General features: G+C 41.1%; 1 protein-coding gene across 1 annotated transcript in view; it reads right to left on the bottom strand.

Moving 5' to 3' along the window:
* LOC126184388 (CLIP-associating protein 1-like) overlaps positions 1-22,603 on the bottom strand; it is a 248,559-nt gene that overhangs the window by 39,517 nt on the left and 186,439 nt on the right. The window contains 4 exon segments of the mRNA XM_049926771.1: positions 4,448-4,605; positions 9,845-10,157; positions 10,672-10,835; positions 16,564-16,731. Of these exon segments, the coding sequence (XP_049782728.1) occupies positions 4,448-4,605; positions 9,845-10,157; positions 10,672-10,835; positions 16,564-16,731 (803 nt within the window).

The raw sequence follows: 22,603 nt of genomic DNA, 5'->3' as shown, positions 1-22,603 counted from the left end.
GGGAAGGATAGGGAAGGAAATCGGCCGTGCCCTGTCAAAGGAACCATCCCGGCATTTGCCTGTAGCGATTTAGGGAAATCACGGAAAACCTAAATCAGGATGGCCGGAGACGGGATTGAACCGTCGTCCTCCCGAACAAAAAGAGAGTAATAAACTTGTTTTCACTGATATGATCACAACAATCAGTTTGTGCAACACACATTAGTTAGTAGATATCACACATATAAATGTATCTGGGCAAAATACAGCTATTTCCAGCACTTATTTGACAAGCTCACCCAGTTGAAAACTCTGGAACTTGATATTAAATTGAGGTGACAAAAGTAGTGGGATACTTTCTAATATCGTATTGGACCTTTTTTTTTTTTTTTTTTTTTTTTTTTTTTTTTTTTTTTTTTTTTTTTTTTTTTTTTTTTTTTGCCTGTTGTAGTGCAGCAACTCGACCTGCAGGTTGTTGGAAATCCCCTGCAGAAATACTGAGCCATGCTGCCTCTATAGCCATTTATAATTGCGAAAGTGTCGCCACTGCAGGATTCTGTGCATGAACTGATTTGCTGATTATGTTCCATAAATGCTCAATGGGATTCGTGTCAGGCTATCTGGTTGGCCGAATCATTCGCTCAAATTTTCCAGACTGTTCTTCAAACCAAGAACAAACAACTGTGGCCTGGCGTCATGGCGCACTGTCAACCATGAAAATTTCATTGTTGTTTCGGAACATCAAGCCCATGGGCGACTGCAAATAGTCTCGTAACACAACCATTCCCTGTCAATTATTGGTTCAGTTGGACTGGAGGACCCAGTCCATTCCATGTACGCATAGCCCACCTCATTACAAAGCAACCTTGTAGGGCCTTGTTGACAATACAGGTCCATAGCTTTGCTGGGTCTCTGTCACACTCAAACCCTACAATCGGCTTTCATCAGCTGAAATTGAGACTCATCTAATCAGGTCACTGTTTTCCAATAATCTAGGGCCCAACTGGAATGGTCACGAGTCCAGAAGACACGATGATTGTGATGACGTGCTGCTAGCAAAGGCACTCTAATCAGTTGTCTGCTGCCTTAGCCCATTAATGCCAAATTTTGTTGTGCTGTCTTAATGGACACGTTCATCGTATGTCCCACATTGATTTCTGTGGTTATTTCTTGCAGTGTTGCTTGCCTGTCAGCACTGACAACTCTACACAAACACTGCTGCTCAGCACCCTCTTGACACTGTGGATCTTTGAATAGTGAATTTGCTAATGATTTCCAAAATGGAATGCCCCAGGACATCTAACTCCAACTACCATTTGGCGCTCACAGTCTGTCAATTCCCATCATGAGGCCACAGTCACATTCAGAAACATTTCCACATAAATCATCTGGATGCAAAAGACACCTCTGTCAATACACAGCCCTTTCCTACCCAGTGGACCCGATACTACCGCCATACCTCCGTACCTCGTGGACCCAACACTACTGCCATGTGCATATATATATGTGCATATCGCTATCCCATGACTTCTGTCACCTCAGAGTACACCATTATAGTTTGATTTTCACTTTGGGCTGAAACATAGCTGCTGAATGCTTCATTTTTAAAATAATATTTTTCCTCTGCTCACAAAAATTTGCAAAATGTGCCTAATTCATCAACAGAACTGCTGAATGACAGTTCTGCTTCCCAATATCTTTTGGATGGATTGTATCAGTTCTATGTCTCAGGGACATTCATGCAATGCAGAATTACAATTCTTCTTTGGGTTGTCACAAAATGTATTTAAAAGATACTGTAATACTTTAAACAGAACTTTCATAATGACTAACTATTATATTTACCAACATTGGGATGACTGTAAGGGGATGGGGGGGTGGGGGGAGTCTGTTCTGAAAACAGACATGATCATCTGTAAGTTTGAATTTAGCTTCACAATAATTTGAAATTGTTCACACCAATTCATTCTGGTTACCTGTAAGAACCAATGTCAAAGTGAAAAGCTTGTAACACTGTTTATACTTGATCTCTGAACTCTAAAAATATTTGTATGTAACTCCAAGGACAAGTAACAGAGAAAGCCAAAAGGCAATAAATTTATTTTGAAATGTTCATAAACTGTGATTTTCAGCTCTGAAGACATTCAGATACAGATTCCTAGAAAAATAGGAAATGAAAAATTTGATTTTGTGAATCGTTTTGAATCTGTAGTCTTAAATGTATTTTACACTGACATGTGATACTACACTGCATTTTAAATAGGGTTACAAAATTTCAAACCCCTCCAGGTGTGGGTGGGAAAGAGCAGGACCAATTAGGTTAAAATCCTCTGCCGCAAGAGATTTACAAGAAATCCAAATCAGAATAACCAAAAAGGAGTTTGAACTACATTCCACTCAAATGTTTTAAACTTGTGCTACATGTAACGGAAATTCCTTGGTGCAATATAAATACTGAAATGGGTAAAGCTAACATCTCACCGTATAGTTCTGGTGTCGAGTGATTGAAGGCACAAAAACAAGACTAACAATGTTGCTGAGCTTGGACGATGTCTGTCTACAAAGCTAACTAGTGCAGAATACACATATACATACACCTGCAGGTGTATACTGTACCGCCCAACTACATGTACTGGCACTGCAGCTCGACTTGGGCAAGGGGTTGTATCAGGTCTAGTAAGGAAAGGGAAAAAGAAGGTGGAGAGGGGGAAGGGTTGGTGGGGAAGAGGAGGAAGGGTTGGTGGTGAGGGTGGCTGACAGCTGGGAGGGAGGTGCAGTAACATGACAGGATAAGCCAAGAGGACTGAAGGATAGAAGGATGTATAAGGACATTGTCTGTCTATGCAGTACAGAGAAGCTGACATTGGGGGAGGAGGGACATGGATTGTTCAGCAGCCACTGACATCGAGCATGTTGTGCTCAGCAGTGTGTTCCACAACTGGGTGGTTAACTCTGCTCTTGGACACATTTTCACAGTGGCCATTCATTCGGGTAGATAACTGGTAGGTAATCATATCCACATAAAAGTTACAATGGAGCAGTAAATAACATGACTGCTTTCACAGGTGATAGGTCTTGAATATGATGTGCTGTGGTGCACTGGACATATTTAGAAATTTTGTCTTCCACAAGAGTATGACACATGTGGCCAGGGTTAAGAGTAGCTGTGTCATAAGAATGGGCCAGAGTATTTTGTACATTGGGTGAGTGGTGAATTATCACTTTGGGAATTACGAGAAGTACATGTTTTGCCTGCAACGATCTTACTGTTGCATGTACTTCAACTTTGGAGGACGTCTCCAGTTACCGTGCTATTTCACTCACACAGTATGTTACATCTGTTATTCGTAACGTAGCGCAACCGCGTCTGCAGGAAAACTGGGACCTGAATTCTGTTCTGACAATGTGCCACTCTTGTTTCGCAATGGTCTTAGTGTGGGATGACATGTTGAACAAACTTTACGAAGTTCTTACATAACAATGCAACATCTTGTGTAGTAGTGCTACATTATGTGAAATGTGGAAATGTATTTCTAGCCCAGAAAACAGTTTTAATTTACACAATGCTTCATCTCAATGGACACTCGCCACAGAGATTTGTTATTACTAGTATCATAAAAATACATTCTGAAGACTACAGGTAAAATTGAAAAATTTGCTTATTTCTGTTAAGCACTATGAATATCACAGAAGAAACAAAACCAGTGGTTATTATTCACACATTAAAAATGAAACTCAATGAAGAGGAGTAAAGACGAAGAGGGAGTACTGAAATGAATGAGAAAATAAAGGAATAAATCAAAAGCAAGTATTGTTGAAAGTTCTTGCCAAAAGTTTAGGGGTTTTTCAGTCATTTACTTTTCTGTAGATCTCTCATAGCACTTCTCAAAATCTTGTTCATTTCTAATTCAAAGCACACAAGCTGTTTACATGGTACTGGTCAATCAACACACAATGTTTTCAATCAAATTGCTCTGAGCACTATGCGACTTAACTTCTGAGGTCATCAGTCGCCTAGAACTTCAAACTAATTAAACCTAACTAACCTAAGGACAGCACACACATCCATGCCCGAGGCAGGATTCGAACCTGCGACCGTAGCGGTCGCTCGGTTCCAGACTGTAGCGCCTAGAACTGTAAGGTCACTCTGGCCAGCAATGTTTTCAATCAAAATTAGGCATTTATAGCTACGAATGGTGGGCTAGCCATGCACCATCTTTTTCCTTTTCTACCTTTTGCAATTACCACAGAACTTGGAGCATCTACTGGATTACCAACTGTGGCCTGCACCTTGCATGGAAGAAGATCTGTTTGAGAGTCTGAGTGAAACTAAAGAGCAGTTATTCTTTCATTTGTTTTTAATGGTAATAACCATGTATGGTTTTGTTTCTGATTTGAATAAATAAATAATAATTAAGGCTTCATAGACTCAGAACAAAGAAATGTCAACAAAAGAGGTTCTAGTTACCTGTACACTTCTTCTGGATTGAGACTTCCCTCATCCATCTCCAGAGAAGGCCTAGACTGTGGAGTTGCTGGAGACTGAACATGTGGTGATGGTGATGGGGGCGAACTTCCCGTGCTACTGCGCCTTACATGGCTATTTACAAGGCTTGCTGCTGTTTCCTGTACAATTAAATGCATTTGATTTTGCTATTGTCAAAGTGTACTTACATTAACATTTCTCACATGATTCAAATTTAATCTCTCTAGTTCTACAACTCTCTTTATCCTCCTCCAACTACAACCAGAACCACCACCACCACTACAACTAAAAGTTATACTACTACTACTGATAACAACAGTGATGATACTGTTAGTGACTGAGTTTTACTTCTATTACACATTTCATGTGATGGACTTGAATGAACTGTCTACTACTTCATAGCTCACTCACATGACAATTGATACACTAGCAAACCATTTAATTGCACACTGTATTCTAATCCAAACAAAGTTCAAAGACCACATTAAGGTGTGAGGCCAGAAACATGAGGATACAAAACTGACCAATTGTTGAAGCACATATTGGCCACTGTTTAATTTATATGTATTATATTTTCAAGCAGGAGTGTAGAACATAGGATTCAACGACAGTTAAGGACAGTTGATTACAAATTAGATTGAACATTTCAGCAATATTTCACTATTTAATGGGAAAAAATACAATTATTTGGTGGAGGGAGGGGGAAATGAAAAGAAACAAAAAAATGAGAGATGAGCAAAAAATGTTAAAGTTTTGCATAAAACACAACACTGTTCTTCTCAGGTATAAATTGTGTACATGTGTAATATCATTATGTAATAAATGGCATAATTTTGGTTTGATTTCTTAGGACTGCGTTTGATCAATAGTAATGAACTTAGAGATTACTGCCTTTAGTAAAGAACTTGTCTCCATCTTTCTGAACCTCTTTAACTATGGAACAAAATAATTTTGTGTAATGTGTTTTTCTAGAAAATTCTCGTAACATACTACTATAAACTGTGTTGATCATATTGCCCTGGTGTCTATCTCGATAGCTCTGGCTGCTATGTGGACAACTTGGGTTCAATTTCTGGTACTGCTGGGATTTTTCCTTAGTATGAGGACTGAAATGGGGAGCACTCAGCTTCATGATACCAACTGAGGAGCTACTGGAGTGAGAAGTAGTGGCTCCAAGGTCAGGAGAGCTGACAAAAAAGGCCGGGAGAGCAGAACACTGAGCTTTGACTTCGACATTGTCACTGGAGTCAGCAACAAACAATTACTGGAGGTAACAGACAAGTGGTGGGGGTCTCATTCTTCTCCCACATCATATTAAACTTGATTGTGAACAAGGTGGGGCAGGTGGAAGTGATACTAGTGATACTAGTGATAAGTAAAACCTGCCATGCATGATTTGTGGCTTGCCAAATATAAATGTAATGGTAAAAAAGATTTCTACATTGTTGCTTGAATCACTGCAGGAATCAAGATGTTTCATACAACACAAAATTACAGAAAGTACAATAACTGGCAATGTCCGCCCCCGGTAGCTGAGTGGTCAGTGCGACAGAATGTCAATCCAAAGGGTCCGGGTTCGATTCCCGGCTGGGTCGGAGGTTTTCTCCGCTCAGGGACCGGGTGTTGTGTTGTCCTAATCATCATCATTATTTCATCCACATCGACACGCAAGTCGCTGAAGTGGCATCAACTCGAAAGACTTGCACCAGGTGAACAGTCTACCCGACGGGAGGCCCTCGTCACATGACATTATTATACTGGCAATGTATTAACACAATGTTCACTGATGGTTTTCACAAAAATAGTCATCTCAGTCCCCCCCATGAACCATGGACCTTGCCGTTGGTGGGGAGGCTTGCGTGCCTCAGCGATACAGATAGCCGTACTGTAGGAACAACCACAACGGAGGGGTATCTGTTGAGAGGCCAGACAAACGTGTGGTTCCTGAAGAGGGGCAGCAGCCTTTTCAGTAGTTGCAAGGGCAACAGTCTGGATGATTGACTGATCTGGCCTTGTAACAATAACCAAAACGGCCTTGCTGTGCTGGTACTGCGAACGGCTGAAAGCAAGGGGAAACTACCGCCGTAAGTTTTCCCGAGGGCATGCAGCTTTACTGTATGATTAAATGATGATAGCGTCCTCTTGGGTAAAATATTCCGGAGGTAAAATAGTCCCCCATTCGGATCTCCGGGCGGGGACTACTCAGGAGGATGTCGTTATCAGGAGAAAGAAAACTGGCGTTCTACGGATAGGAGCGTGGAATGTCAGATCCCTTAATCGGGCAGGTAGGTTAGAAAATTTAAAAAGAGAAATGGATAGGTTGAAGTTAGATATAGTGGGAATTAGTGAAGTTCGGTGGCAGGAGGAACAAGACTTCTGGTCAGGTGACTACAAGGTTATAAACACAAAGTCAAATAGGGGTAATGCAGGAGTAGGTTTAATAATGAATAGGAAAATAGGAATGCGGGTACGCTACTACAAACAGCATAGTGAGCGCATTATTGTGGCCAAGAAAGATACGAAGCCCTCACCTACTACAGTAGTACAAGTTTATATGCCAACTAGCTCTGCAGATGACGAAGAAATTGAAGAAATGTATGATGAAATAAAAGAAATTATTCAGATAGTGAAGGGAGACGAAAATTTAATAGTCATGGGTGACTGGAATTCGAGTGTAGGAAAAGGGAGAGACGGAAACGTAGTAGGTGAATATGGATTGGGGCTAAGAAATGAAAGAGGAAGCCGCCTGGTAGAATTTTGCACAGAGCACAACTTAATCATAGCTAACACTTGGTTTAAGAATCATGATAGAAGGTTGTACACATGGAAGAACCCTGGAGATACTAAAAGGTATCAGATAGATTATATAATGGTAAGACAGAGATTTAGGAACCAGGTTTTAAATTGTAAGACATTTCCAGGGGTAGATGTGGACTCTGACCACAATCTATTGGTTATGACCTGTAGATTAAAACTGAAGAAACTGCAAAAAGGTGGGAATTTAAGGAGATGGGACCTGGATAAACTGAAAGAACCAGAGGTTGTACAGAGTTTCAGGGAGAGCATAAGGGAACAATTGACAGGGATGGGGGAAAGAAATACAGTAGAAGAGGAATGGGTAGCTTTGAGGGATGAAGTAGTGAAGGCAGCAGAGGATCAAGTAGGTAAAAAGACGAGGGCTAGTAGAAATCCTTGGGTAACAGAAGAAATATTGAATTTAATTGATGAAAGGAGAAAATATAAAAATGCAGTAAATGAAGGAGGCAAAAAGGAATACAAACGTCTCAAAAATGAGATCGACAGGAAGTGCAAAATGGCTAAGCAGGGATGGCTAGAGGACAAATGTAAGGATGTAGAGGCTTATCTCACTAGGGGTAAGATAGATACTGCCTACAGGAAAATTAAAGAGACCTTTGGAGATAAGAGAACCACTTGTATGAACATCAAGAGCTCAGATGGAAACCCAGTTCTAAGCAAAGAAGGGAAAGCAGAAAGGTGGAAGGAGTATATAGAGGGTCTATACAAGGGCGATGTACTTGAGGACAATATTATGGAAATGGAAGAGGATGTAGATGAAGATGAAATGGGAGATACGATACTGCGTGAAGAGTTTGACAGAGCACTGAAAGACCTGAGTCGAAACAAGGCCCCCAGAGTAGACAACATTCCATTGGAACTACTGACGGCCTTGGGAGAGCCAGTCCTGACAAAACTCTACCATCTGGTGAGCAAGATGTATGAAACAGGTGAAATACCCTCAGACTTCAAGAAGAATATAATAATTCCAATCCCAAAGAAAGCAGGTGTTGACAGATGTGAAAATTACCGAACAATCAGTTTAATAAGCGACAGCTGCAAAATACTAACACGAATTATTTACAGACGAATGGAAAAACTAGTAGAAGCCGACCTCGGGGAAGATCAGTTTGGATTCCGTAGAAATACTGGAACACGTGAGGCAATACTGACCTTACGACTTGTCTTAGAAGAAAGATTAAGGAAAGGCAAACCTACGTTTCTAGCATTTATAGACTTAGAGAAAGCTTTTGACAATGTTGACTGGAATACTCTCTTTCAAATTCTAAAGGTGGCAGGGGTAAAATACAGGGAGTGAAAGGCTATTTACAATTTGTACAGAAACCAGATGGCAGTTATAAGAGTCGAGGGACATGAAAGGGAAGCAGTGGTTGGGAAGGGAGTAAGACAGGGTTGTAGACTCTCCCCGATGTTATTCAATCTGTATATTGAGCAAGCAGTAAAGGAAACAAAAGAAAAATTCGGAGTAGGTATTAAAATCCATGGAGAAGAAATAAAAACTTTGAGGTTCGCCGATGACATTGTAATTCTGTCAGAGACAGCAAAGGACTTAGAAGAGCAGTTGAACGGAATGGATGGTATCTTGAAGGGAGGATATAAGATGAACATCAACAAAAGCAAAACGAGGATAATGGAATGTAGTCGAATTAAGTTGGGTGATGCTGAGGGAATTAGATTAGGAAATGAGACACTTAAAGTAGTAAAGGAGTTTTGCTATTTGGGGAGCAAAATAACTGATGATGGTCAAAGTAGAGAGGATATTAAATGTAGACTGGCAATGGCAAGGAAAGCGTTTCTGAAGAAGAGAAATTTGTTAACATCGAGTATAGATTTAAGTGTCAGGAAGTCATTTCTGAAAGTATTTGTATGGAGTGTAGCCATGTATGGAAGTGAAACATGGATGGTAAATAGTTTGGACAAGAAGAGAATAGAAGCTTTCGAAATGTGGTGCTACAGAAGAATGCTGAAGATTAGATGGGTAGATCACATAACTAATGAGGAAGTATTGAATAGGATTGGGGAGAAGAGAAGTTTGTGGCACAACTTGACCAGAAGAAGGGATCGGTTGGTAGGACATGTTCTGAGGCATCAAGGGATCACCAATTTAGTATTGGAGGGCAGCGTGGAGGGTAAAAATCGTAGGGGGAGACCAAGAGATGAATACACTAAGCAGATTCAGAAGGATGTAGGTTGCAGTAGGTACTGGGAGATGAAGAAGCTTGCACAGGATAGAGTAGCATGGAGAGCTGCATCAAACCAGTCTCAGGACTGAAGACAACAACAACAACAACAACAACAGTCATCTCAGTGGGAAAAAAAAGTCAAACAATGCTCACAGCATAGCAGAAATAGTGTGCATCAAGTATAAATGTTTGTCATAATGCTATACATACACAGGCAGAATTTGAACAGAATTGCAGTAATAATCAGCTCAACATCAAGTGTCCTAAATCTTAACATTATCACTATTAATTACCACACAAGCTAATCTACGTGAAGTTTCAAGCTACACATAATTAAACAATGTATAAGTGAAAGTGTTTCCTGATAATGTATGCTTACCTGGTAATCTGGAGACAGTGATGACAAAATCATTGTCACCTGAGGTGTATTCAGGTTGAATAATGCAATTAGAGCGTTCTGAGCGGCTTTTCTGATTTCAGCTGATTTCTGATCATTTGTCCAACTGATTACTTTTGCTAAAGCTGCAGCTGCTTCTCGGGCACCTGGGTTAAAGGATGAGGCATCCATATAGGATGCAAGCTGGGCCAAGTATTGAAGAACAGCTACTTTAAATTTAGAATTGGGTGTTTGAGTCTGATCAACCAGGAACCTTATAATTGCATTCATTTGGAGTTCCAGTGGAAATGATTCCCTACAGGATAAAGCAAGAAAATATAAAAACAATATTATTAGAAATATTAAGCAAACTTAGAAAACAGCAGCACACGCAGCCAAATGAGATTTAAAACTTTGACACCACTTTGGCAATTTGCATGTGCATCTTAAAAATATTATAATGGAAAATTTTCAAACTAAATATAGTTGTAGATGATTATGGAGGGAGGGAGGGAGAGAACGCGTGACTAAAAACACAGATAAAACATTTAATAAAACTGTGTACTGCTACAGTTGGGGGGGGGGGGGGGGGCATCAATATAAAGCTCCCCTTCATAGTTCAAATGAGTAGTTGCACCTCTTTCTTGTTTTCTGCTGCTAAGATTCCCCAGCTGGCTCTGAATATGAAAGTGCAAAAATATGAAAGCTACTATTGTCTTACATCAACAGAATTTGTTAAGTTGTGTAGTAATGTAAAACTCAAATCCGAATACCTACTTCAACACAGAACAGATAACACATTTTGCAAATTTAAAATATATAACACTTACCTTACAATAGATAATGACTTGTGTATTTTATTTTGGATTGAACCCAGCAAATCTCCACCAAGTTTATTCATGAGACGTGTAAGCAGAATGTATATCCAATCATGTAAATCATCTTTATGTGCTAGAATTAGTTCATTTAGAGTATCCAGAAACATACTGAAGACCTGCAAAATTCAAAGCACAGTTTGAGAATATCAGTACAAAAGATTATACACAGAACAGAAACAAATAATTGATAAAATGAAAACTGTCAACAGAGTGATAAGAAATAGTCAATAAGCTAGTAAATAAATGACAAAGGAATGTGTGTGGTGATCATTTTGTGGTTGAATCTCTTTCTTTGTCTGCACTTGCTTCCTAATATATAATTAGAGAAATTTGGTTCTGCCTTCAGCAAACACAATTTTTCTTGTTTTACTACCACGTTTCAGTGAAGTTTGTCCATCTTCAGTTAGACATCCTGCAGAAGCACGAAAACACAAGATCTACAAAAAATGACATAATGGAAGCCAATAATTATAGCTGTACTACAAATACCAAAGAGACTTGTGAGTACAAATATGTAATAATAAGATAATAAATAAAACCAACTGAAGATAGGAAAACAACTCCGAAACACGCTTGGCTAGTAAGACAAGAGAAACTGTGTTTGTCCATGGTGGAACCACGTTTTCCTTATTGCATATTTGTTGTGGTAGGTAGTTGTGGGTACAAAAGAGGTGTGGAGCAGTGAGGGGGAGGGATAGCACGTTACGTATTGAGGAAGGTGTTAGTGCTGCCTGTGGCAGCATGTAGGGACAGGATAGTGGGCTACTAGGTGCCGCATCAGGAAATTGTGCTTGAGGAGGGAGAAAGGGGGGGGGGGGGGAGAAAAGTAGAGAAGGGGAAAGGTCTATACAGACGTTCTGCGAGGATGTAAGGTGTGTGCAGGGCTGGAGTGGGAGCTGGGAAAAGGACAGACAGATGCAGGGAAAGGGATTAGTGAAGGTCAACGGCACGACGGAGGATATGTTGCACGGAGAGTTCTCATGTGTGCAATTCATAAAAGCTGGTGTCGGTGGGAAGAATCCACAAGTCAGAGACTGCAAAGCAGTCGCTGAGATCAAGCACAATGTGTTGGACAGCATGCTCAGCAACTAGGTGGTCCAGCTGTCTCTAGACCACAGTTTGGCAGTGGCCATTCAATTAGACAGACAGCTAGTTGGTGATCATACCCACACAGAATGTGACACAGTGGTTCCAGCTAAGTTCATAGATTGTACAGCTGCTTCCAAAAGTGGCCATGCTGCTGATGGGGTAGGAGATGCCTGTGACAGGACTGGAATAGGTGGTGGGAGGAGGATGTAAGGAATAGGTTTTGGATGCAAGTTTATTGAAAGGATATGAGCCTGATAGAGAGGGATTGGGAGCAAGAGTGGAGTTGGGAAGAAAAGGATGTTGTGTCCATTGTGTGCATGTTGGAATATCAGACAGTGGGAGGGGTTATCACTTCAGAGTGTGACAAGAAGTATGCAAAATCTTGGTGGAGAACAGATTCATTAGCTCCAGTTCTGGGTGGAACCCAGTAGTAGGGAAGGGTGAGAGTGTTCATTTGTTCGTTTCTCTGTAATGATGAGCAGTCCCCCTCCATATACATCTACATCTACATCCATACTCCGCAAGCCACCTGACGGTGTGTGGCGGAGGGTACCTTCAGTACCTCTATCGGTTCTCCCTTCTATTCCAGTCTCGTATTGTTCGTGGAAAGAAGGATTGTCGGTATGCCTCTGTGTGGGCTCTAATCTCTCTGATTTTATCCTCATGGTCTCTTCGCGAGATATACGTAGGAGGGAGCAATATACTGCTTGACTCTTCGGTGAAGGTATGTTCTCGAAACTTTGACAAAAGCCCGTACCGAGCTACTGAGCGTCTCTCCTGCAGAGTCTTCCACTGGAGTTTATCTATCATCTCCGTAACGCTTTCGCGATTACTAAATGATCCTGTAACGAAGCGCGCTGCTCTCCGTTGGATCTTCTCTATGTCTTGTATCAACCCTATCTGGTACGGATCCCACACTGCTGAGCAGTATTCAAGCAGTGGGCGAACAAGCGTACTGTAACCTTGCATTTCCTTAGGATTCTTCCAATGAATCTCAGTCTGGCATCTGCTTTACCGACAATCAACATTATATGATCATTCCATTTTAAATCACTCCTAATGCGTACTCCCAGATAATTTATGGTATTAACTGCTTCCAGTTGCTGACCTGCTATTTTGTAGCTAAATGATAAAGGATCTATCTTTCTGTGTATTCGCAGCACATTACACTTGTCTACATTGAGATTCAGTTGCCATTCCCTGCACCATGTGTCAATTCGCTGCAGATCCTCCTGCATTTCGGTACAATTTTCCATTGTTACAACCTCTCGATACACCACAGCATCATCTGCAAAAAGCCTCAGTGAACTTCCGATGTCATCCACCAGGTCATTTATGTATATTGTGAATAGCAACGGTCCTATGACACTCCCCTGCGGCACACCTGAAATTACTCTTACTTCGGAAGACTTCTCTCCATTGAGAATAACATGCTGCGTCCTGTTATCTAGGAACTCCTCAATCCAATCACACAATTGGTCTGATAGTCCATATGCTCTTACTTTGTTCAATAAACGACTGTGGGGAACTGTATCGAACGCCTTGCGGAAGTCAAGAAACACGGCATCTACCTGTGAACCCGTGTCTATGGCCCTCTGAGTCTCGTGGACGAATAGCGCGAGCTGGGTTTCACATGACCGTCTTTTTCGAAACCCATGCTGATTCCTACAGAGTAGATTTCTAGTCTCCAGAAAAGTCATTATACTCGAACACAATACGTGTTCCAAAATTCTACAACTGATCGACGTTAGAGATATAGGTCTATAGTTCTGCACATCTGTTCGATGTCCCTTCTTGAAAACGGGGATGACCTGTGCCCTTTTCCAATCCTTTGGAACGCTACGCTCTTCTAGAGACCTACGGTACACCGCTGCAAGAAGGGGGGCAAGTTCCTTCGCGTACTCTGTGTAAAATTGAACTGGTATCCCATCAGGTCCAGAGGCCTTTCCTCTTTTGAGCGATTTTAATTGTTTCTCTATCCCTCTGTCGTCTATTTCGATATCTACCATTTTGTCATCTGTGCGACAACACTAATTCCTTCGTTCCCTGGACTCGGCCTTCATTAGTCCTTGTTGTCCACCTGACTAGCCCCTTCCTTATTCCCAATGAAGCCTTCTATCCACCAGTTCACCTACATAATCCTTTCTCCTTTTCTGCCCCCCCCCCCCTTCCCCCAGCGCAAACTTGCAACAGTGCAAATAGCAGCTCACTATTCTACACCACCATGTCCTCACATGCTCCCACACTGGCAGCAGCACTAGCATCTTCCCCACCACTAGACACTACCCTGCTCTCTCTCGCCTCCCTGCCTCATATCGCTTCTGTATCCTAACAACCAACCTCGCCAAAGATCGATGCTCATATCAGACCCAATTGCAATCATGCCTTAGAGCCTAGAGATGACAATGGTTGTGTGTGTATGAGTTTGAAAAGTAAGAATGTGTGTGTCATTTCTTTTCTTTTCTTCTCTCTCTCTCTCTCTCTCTCTCTCTCTCTCTCTCTCTCTCTCTCTCTCTCTCTCTCTCTCACACACACACACACACACACACACACACACACACACACACACACACACACCGCAAAATGACTGTGCCAGGAATGGCGGAGAAATGCAAACTCATACAGAGGCTTACCAATAATCATCCATTTGTGCATAATTTGCAAATGGAACATGAAAGTATGCAAATTATAGTGATACCAAAGTACTCTCCACCATAAATTGAGGTAAGACTGCTTGGGAACTGTAGAGGTATAATTGGGTCACTGAAAGAAAATCTGTGACAGCCAACGGCAATGTTGCCAATGCTACTATGCGGCTGTTTGTTGTTACACCATGTCAGTCGTCTGACTGAATATCACACCAGATAATTATAGGTTTGTTTCAATACCATACTAGTGAAGTGTGAAAGAAAAAATGCTAATAACCTCAGAGGATCAAAACATACTCTCTTTGTAGTTATAAAGAGAAAGTTTGGAAATATATGATGTGGAAAAGTAAAGATTACAATGTTTCAGTATTTGAATGCATATTTTAATGCATAGATTCATCTCTTACCTGCAGCTATGTAAAAGGGCACTCTCCACAGTCTTCAAAGAGTGTCATCATTATCCACATCTCCTATGTCATTGTCACCATCTTCACTGCTGCTGCTATCATCCCCTAATCTTATTATAACCTCTTCCACTATTTGTTACAGAGCACCTTCTTGTTGTCATGCCTCTTCCCAGATGTACCACGTATGTTAGACAGTATTGTTTCACTTTATGATCGTCATACTGCCCAATACTTCACACACAGAAAATCCAACATCTATTAATTTTAAGAGTTTTATTTCAGTCTGCAACATATGATTTCAACTGAGGTGACACGAGTTCTATTTGCATTGAAACGCCATTACTAAGGTGGAAGTTGGAACATATGGCCATTGTATTCAGTAATTTTGTCAATTTCATAAACGGTATTATGTGATTTATGCTCTTTCAAGAATGGCAGCAGTTCTGACTTCTTCATTTCCCTATCAAATGAATCTTTGCAGTTCTTCCTAGCCCATCCATAATGTCACTCTTCCTGATGCTGCAGCATGTAGGGGCTCTACTTATCTGCACGAAGTGGTATGGTGCATTATATTACAGGGAGTTCTTATTTTTGGAAGAACCACTCTCTAAATTTTTTTTTACCGACATTTATATGCGATAGTCCCCCGATTTCTTTAATGTAAACAACTGTGGAGCATAAAAAAAGCATTTGGAACAAACCCACCAATTGCTCCAGCATGTAAAAGATTGAGCTGACTGCCTTTTCCAACTGGAGCTTTCATCGTTCCTCATGTGATGTCATAATTCCACAGTCAGTAGGGAACGACCAGCACTTACCAACATTTTGTCCAATCAAATGATTTTTTAATGTCTGCACTAGGCTATTTTCCTCAAAAATGGCCTCTCCACACAATGATATCCTTCGGTTCATGCAGAAAATGTTTCACGAAAAACTTAACTTTTTTAGTATCACTAAAAGGCTGAGTTTTTTCTCTGGAAAACAACTCAACTCTCTGCCTTGTAGTGAGAGAAGCAGCTTCTTCTGGGTGGGATATTCTTTCTGCATGTAATACTCTCACAGGTCCCTGAAGTGCACCCTCCTTAACATTATCCAGTTCTACTGTTTTAGCAGCATGCTCTACCATGGAGTCAAAATAGCAGCAGTTGGTTCCTCCAGATCTCCAGTACTCTCTCCCTCATTTTTATCCTTACAGAGGTCGCTTCAGTTTTCAGAGCAGCTGCTACTCATTCTATGACTTCCGAAGACAGTGTGAGTGGTCCATCATTATCCCTTTCTTCCTCGAAATAGCATTGTACATTAATGAGATTGGCTCCTCATTGTAGATGAGATTGGATCTTTATGGCAGTGCCCTATGGCAATATTTACAAACTCCTAGGCTCTGACTAGTGCTGAGTGTCCCCCCCCCCCCCCCCCCCCCCCCACACACACACACACATAATGCACTCCAAGTGTGGGTAGTGTCAAGGGACATTATTCCTGTCACCTGACAATACACACAAGATGCAATCTAACTCAGTTCATAAATACAACTTAAATGAAAGCAGTTCGTATAAACAAAGTGTTTTGAATTGAACATGGATACAAAAAAAATACATTTGTTCAAAACATCAAATCTAAGTCTAAATAAAATAAAATTTAAATCAACCTTTATTGTTGAAAAGAAAGACAAAGTTAAATATTAATATGTCTAAACTTACTTTTGTATGGGAGTCCATGAACATTTTGGTAAAAATTTCAGTTACTCATTCGAGTTCAACGCGTCTCAGTCTGTTTTCATTTTGGAAATATGCTTGTAATGAGACCAGCCCATCCTTACACTCATTCCTGTGTGTGCTGGCACAGTTGTTAATGATGTCCGATATGTTCTACAGGGAAAAGAAACAAAAAAGCATACCAACTGTAACATGTTAAAACACATTATAATATTTTGTCTCCATGTCCCAGTGAGAAACACATTAAGTTCATGTTTATTTTGAGACAATTAATTACACAAGTATACTCAAAATGGGTCTTTTTTATTATTTTTGTCAAATTTTAAAATTGTGCCACTTAAAGTTGTGGCATCATCAATGGATTTAAAAAAACTGTGCGCCATGGAAGATGGTTCTACAAACATGTTCTCAGCATGTTACTTGTAAAACAATACATATGGTAATAATGTAAAAATATTAATGATGATGAGAGTTAAGGGAGACAAATTCTTGGACACTATTTATTGAGCTGCATGAAAATGGACCTGCAGGGTGAAATTCTCTACAGATACAAGTGAAATATGTGTATAAATACATGTAAATTACATTAAATATATGTTAAACATATTTAATATGTGCATATGTGGGCAATGCTACAGGTAAAAGGCTCATTCTAAACCCCTGGAACAATTTCAACCAAATTTGGTACACAAATTAATTACAATCTAGAAAGAGATACTGTGGGAGTAAAATCCACCAGCCTCCTATTAACAAGAGGGTGATACCATGGAGAGATATGAGGAGTGGAGGAGATGGACAGAGATAAGGGAATGTAAAAAATGGAAGGCAGGGCAAGGGGGGGGGGGGATGGACAGAGAAAGGAAAGACGAGGAGAGGGACAGAAACTGAGGGAGGAAGATATAGGTATAGAGAGAGGGGGGAAGAAGAAATGAACAGAAAGATGGCAGACAAGGAGATGAACAGGGAAAGGAAAGCGGAGGTGGTGGACAGATATTGAGTAGGAGATACGGGGGGGGGGAGGGGGGGACGCAGACAGACAAACACAGGGAGAAGAAGAAATGGAATGAAATGGGAGAGAAGCAGACAGGGGGGGGGGGGGGCAGACCGACAGAGGGCGGGAGGAGCACACAGACAGAGGGGGGGGGAGCACACAGACAGAGGGGGGGAGGAGCACACAGACAGAGGGGGGGAGTGGCACACAGACAGAAGAAGGGGGGAGGAGATGGACAGAAGAGGGGGGGAGGAGACAGACAGAAGAGTGGGGGAGGAGACGGACAGAAGAGCGGGGGAGGAGACGGACAGAAGAGGGGGGAGGAGACGGACAGAAGAGGGGGGGAGGAGACGGACAGAAGAGGGGGGAGGAGACGGACAGAAGAGGGGGGAGGAGACGGACAGAAGAGGGGGGAGGAGACGGACAGAAGAGGGGGGAGGAGGCAGACAGAAGAGGGGGGGAGGAGGCGAACAGAAGTGGGGGGAGGAGGCGGAAAGAAGAGGGGGGAGGAGGCGGACAGAAGAGGGGGGAGGAGGCGGACAGAAGAGGGGGGAGGAGGCGGACAGAATAGGGAGGGAGGAGGCGGACAGAAGAGGGGGGAGGAGACGGACAGAAGAGGGGGGAGGAGACGGACAGAAGAGGGGGGAGGAGACGGACAGAAGAGGGGGGAGGAGACGGACAGAAGAGGGGGGAGGAGACGGACAGAAGAGGGGGGGAGGAGACGGATTGAAGAGGGGGGGAGGAGACAGACAGAAGAGGGGGGAGGAGACGGACAGAAGAGGGGTGAGGAGACGGACAGAAGAGGGGGGGAGGAGACGGACAGAAGAGGGGGGAGGAGACGGACAGAAGAGGGGGAGGAGACGGACACAAGAGGGGGGGAGATGGACACAAGAGGGGGGAGGAGACGGACACAAGAGGGGGGAGGAGATGGACACAAGAGGGGGGAGGAGACGGACACAAGAGGGGGGAGGAGACGGATGAAGAGAGGGGGAGGAGACGAACAGAAGGGGGGGAGGAGACGGACAGAAGAGGGGGGGAGATGGACAGAAGAGGGGGGCTGGCAGATGGACAGAGATAGGAGGAAGGAGTAGATGGGCAGAGAGGGGGGTAGGATTAGGTGGATAGAGAGATGGGGTATGCAGGCAATGCCAAGTACTCAGCTAGTTGAATTATAAAGACTGGTAAGGCAAGCATAGAAACATTAAAGGCAGAGGTGGCTTAGACACGAATTACTGATGAAATATAGGCAGTCATCAATGAAATAAGGAAATATATGAAATCAAAGGATGTGATTGCTAAACAACAGTACTAGATGCTTAATACGAAATCAAAATGAGAAATAAGCAAAATCAAAGTTAATGAGAAAGAACTTGTAGGGCAACAGAAAACACTTGTTCACAAGAAAAGAGTCACCATATATAAAAATTTCAAACATAATATTTGGGAAACCACTTACAAAGTACATTTGTGGGGACATGATTATGTGCAAATAATGAGCAAATATATGGCAGGAGAATATAAAAAGTCTTTATTACCTAGAAGAGCAGTTACACAGTGAGAAGAGGAGGGGACTGATGTGTAAGAAGAGAGATTTTACAGGCATAAACACCCATCAAAGGGAATGTCAGCTACTCACATGACAGCACATCAAATGTTTGGGACAACAGTTCCACAAGTACTATTCAAAAGTGTGATGATCAACAAATTTAAATTAATTCAATTGTGTTCAATGTTATAAATCTGATCATTACAAATACCTTCAAAACAGTAATGATTAATGGCAGTGACACTGCTGGTGGTGTAGTGGTAGTGTATTATGATGAAAGATACAACCCTGTTAAGTGTCTCGTGACACTGAGTACGAAAAGGTGATACTATAAACAAAAAATAATAAAAAAAAGTAGTGTCAAAATGATGATGAAACTACAATGTTAACAAACTGTTTATGGTGGTAAAAACTGGATCTATATCACACCTCGAAGCTCACCTCGACCCAATTACTCCAAAAACAAAAACAAATTAGATTTCTGTAGAGAGCACAATTAAACCCTACTGTCTACAGTTTTCTACTCATATATATACCTTGTATCATAAAAAGAACAGAAAAAAGTAAAAAAATCAATTTAATTATTGTAACCCTTACTTGACACACTTTTATGGAGCAACATGCTTGACACATTGGGGCATGGAGGTAGTGGGTGGGAGGATCGCACTCCAGTGACAAAAACTGTTATAACAAATAATCTACTGAACAACTTCACTTGAAAACTTTTATAGCTGCTCAAAAACTCACTTTCTGAAGTTATACGGGTTATATAATCAAAAAATAAGAAAAAAAATATTCAAAAAACATAAAATTGAAAACATTAAAGGTTCTTTTAAAAAAATCATATAAATGGCCAAAAATTTAACTGAATTTCCTGAAGTTAGAGATATACAGGGTGGTCCATTGACCATGACCGGGGCCAAATATATCACGAAATAAGTGTCAAATGAAAAAACTACAAAGAACAAAACTGAATGGGGAAACCAGATGGTTGGCCTGCTAGATGGCGCTGCCATAGGTCAAATGGATATCAAACTGCATTTTTTAAATAGGAAACCCCATTTCTTATTACATATTTGTGTAGTACGTAAGGAAATATGAATGTTTTAGTTGGACCACTTTTTTCGCTTTGTGATAGATGGTGCTGTAAGAGTCACAAACATATGGCTCACAATTTTAGACGAACAGTTGGTAACAGGTAGGTTTTTTAAATTAAAATACAGAACATAGGTACAATTGAACATTTTATTTCGGTTGTTCCAATGTGATACATGTACCTTTGTGAACTTATCATTTCTGAGAACGCATGCTGTTACAGCGTGATTACCTGTACATACCACATTAATGCAATAAATGTTCAAAATGATGTCCGTCAACCTCAATGCATTTGGCAATACGTGTAAAGACATTCCTCTCTACAGCGAGTAGTATGCCTTCCGTAATGTTCGCACATGCATTGACAATGTGCTGATGCATGTTGTCAGGCATTGTCGGTGGATCACGATAGCAAATATCCTTCAACTTCCCCCACAGAAAGAAATCTGGGGACATCAGATCTGGTGAACATGCGGGCCATGGTATGGTGCTTCGACGACCAATCCACCTGTCATGAAATATGCTATTCAGTACCACTTCAACCGCACATGAGCTATGTGCTGGACATCCATCATGTTGGAAGTACATAGCCAATCTGTCATGCAGTGAAACATCTTGTAGAAACATCGGTAGAACATTACGTAGGAAATAAGCATACATTGCACTATTTAGATTGCCATCGATAAAATGGGGGCCAATTATCCTTCCTCCAATAATACCGCACCATACACAAACCCGCCAAGATCGCTGATGTTCCACTTGTCATAGCCATCGTGGATTTTCTGTTGCTCAGTAGTGCATATTATGCCAGTTTACATTACCGCTGTTGGTGAATGACGCTTTGTCGCTAAATAGAACGCGTGCAAAAAATCTGTCATCGTCCCGTAATTTCTCTTGTGGCCAGTGGAAGAACTGTACACGACGTTCAAAGTCATCACCATGCAATTCCTGGTGTATAGAAATATGGTATGGGTGCAATCAATGTTGATGTAGCATTCTCAACACCAATGTTTTTGAGATTCCCGATTCTCACACAATTTGTCTGCTACTGATGTATGGATTAGCCATGACAGCAGCTAAAACACCTATTTGGGCATCATCATTTGTTGCAGGTCGTGGTTGATGTTTCACATGTGGCTAAACACTTCCTGTTTCCTTAAATAACGTAACTATCCAGCGAACGGTCAGGACATTTCGATGATGTCGTCCAGGATACCGAGCAGCATACATAGCACACGCCCGTTGGGCATTTTGATCACAATAACCATACATCAACACAATATCGACGTTTTCCGCAATTGGTAAACAGTCCATTTTAACACGGGTAATGTATCATGAAGCAAATACCGTCCGCATTGGCGGAATGTTACATGGTACCAAGTACTTTTACGTTTGTGACTATTACAGCACCATCTATCACAAAGCTAAAAAAAGTGGTCCAACTAAAACATTCATATTTCTTTACGTTTACACGAATATGTAATAAAAAATGGGGGCTCCTATTTAAAAAAATGCAGTTGATATCCGTTTTACCTATGGCAGCACCATGCAGCGGGCCAACCATAGCGCCATCTGGTTTCCCCCTTCAAGCTAGACAAGTTTCGTTCTTTGTAGTTTTTTTCGTTTGATGCTTATTTCGTGAGATGTTTGGCCCAGTCACTATCAACTACCTAAAGAAGCATATTTATTCTGAAAAATGAAAGGTAGGCCTATAGTGAAAAGTGAAAAATCTGTTACCATCAAAATAAGCAAAATTTTTATTGTTTAAGAACAATATTCAAGTGATTTTGATTAGAAAATAGAAGAAACCTGTTCATTATAATGAAATGAAAGAATTTCAGTCAAATTTGCATAGCTTTAACATGCACACTCATCACAGATTAATGTAAGTCCCATAGTGCTTAGAGCCGTCACAGATTAATGATTTTTGTACACTTCAAGTAACCTATCACATATATGTTGAGTTTGCAAATTACACACCATTTCATTATTAGAACAGAACATCTATTGTAAAGAAAAAAAGGGGGGAAGACATGATAAAACAAAGTGTACATACTTGAAATAAAATACATTTAAATTTCACAGACTCAATCTAACTTGACACCCTTGGGTGTAGGCAACCCCAGTCAACTTAGGATGGTTGCCATAGACAAATGGCCACTTTCAGAGTGAAGCAACTGACTCTAGGGTAGTGGTACTATAAAAATGATAATAGATAGTGATATAAGCCCAAGTTTCTACGTTTTACATAGTTAAAGTACAGTCTCCTGCAGATGGGTGGTATACTTGCTTCTGCAATTCCTTCTAATTGGTCCCCAGAACCATTAAATTTTCAGCAAACAATTTTGTTATTATTCTCTCTCCTATCCCTATTGTCACTTGTGACATTACAT

This window comes from Schistocerca cancellata, chromosome 4, assembly GCF_023864275.1.
Source record: "Schistocerca cancellata isolate TAMUIC-IGC-003103 chromosome 4, iqSchCanc2.1, whole genome shotgun sequence".
Taxonomy (NCBI): domain Eukaryota; kingdom Metazoa; phylum Arthropoda; class Insecta; order Orthoptera; family Acrididae; genus Schistocerca; species Schistocerca cancellata.
The sequence above is the reverse complement of the archived record's forward strand: the minus strand, read 5'-3'. Positions and strand labels throughout refer to the sequence as shown.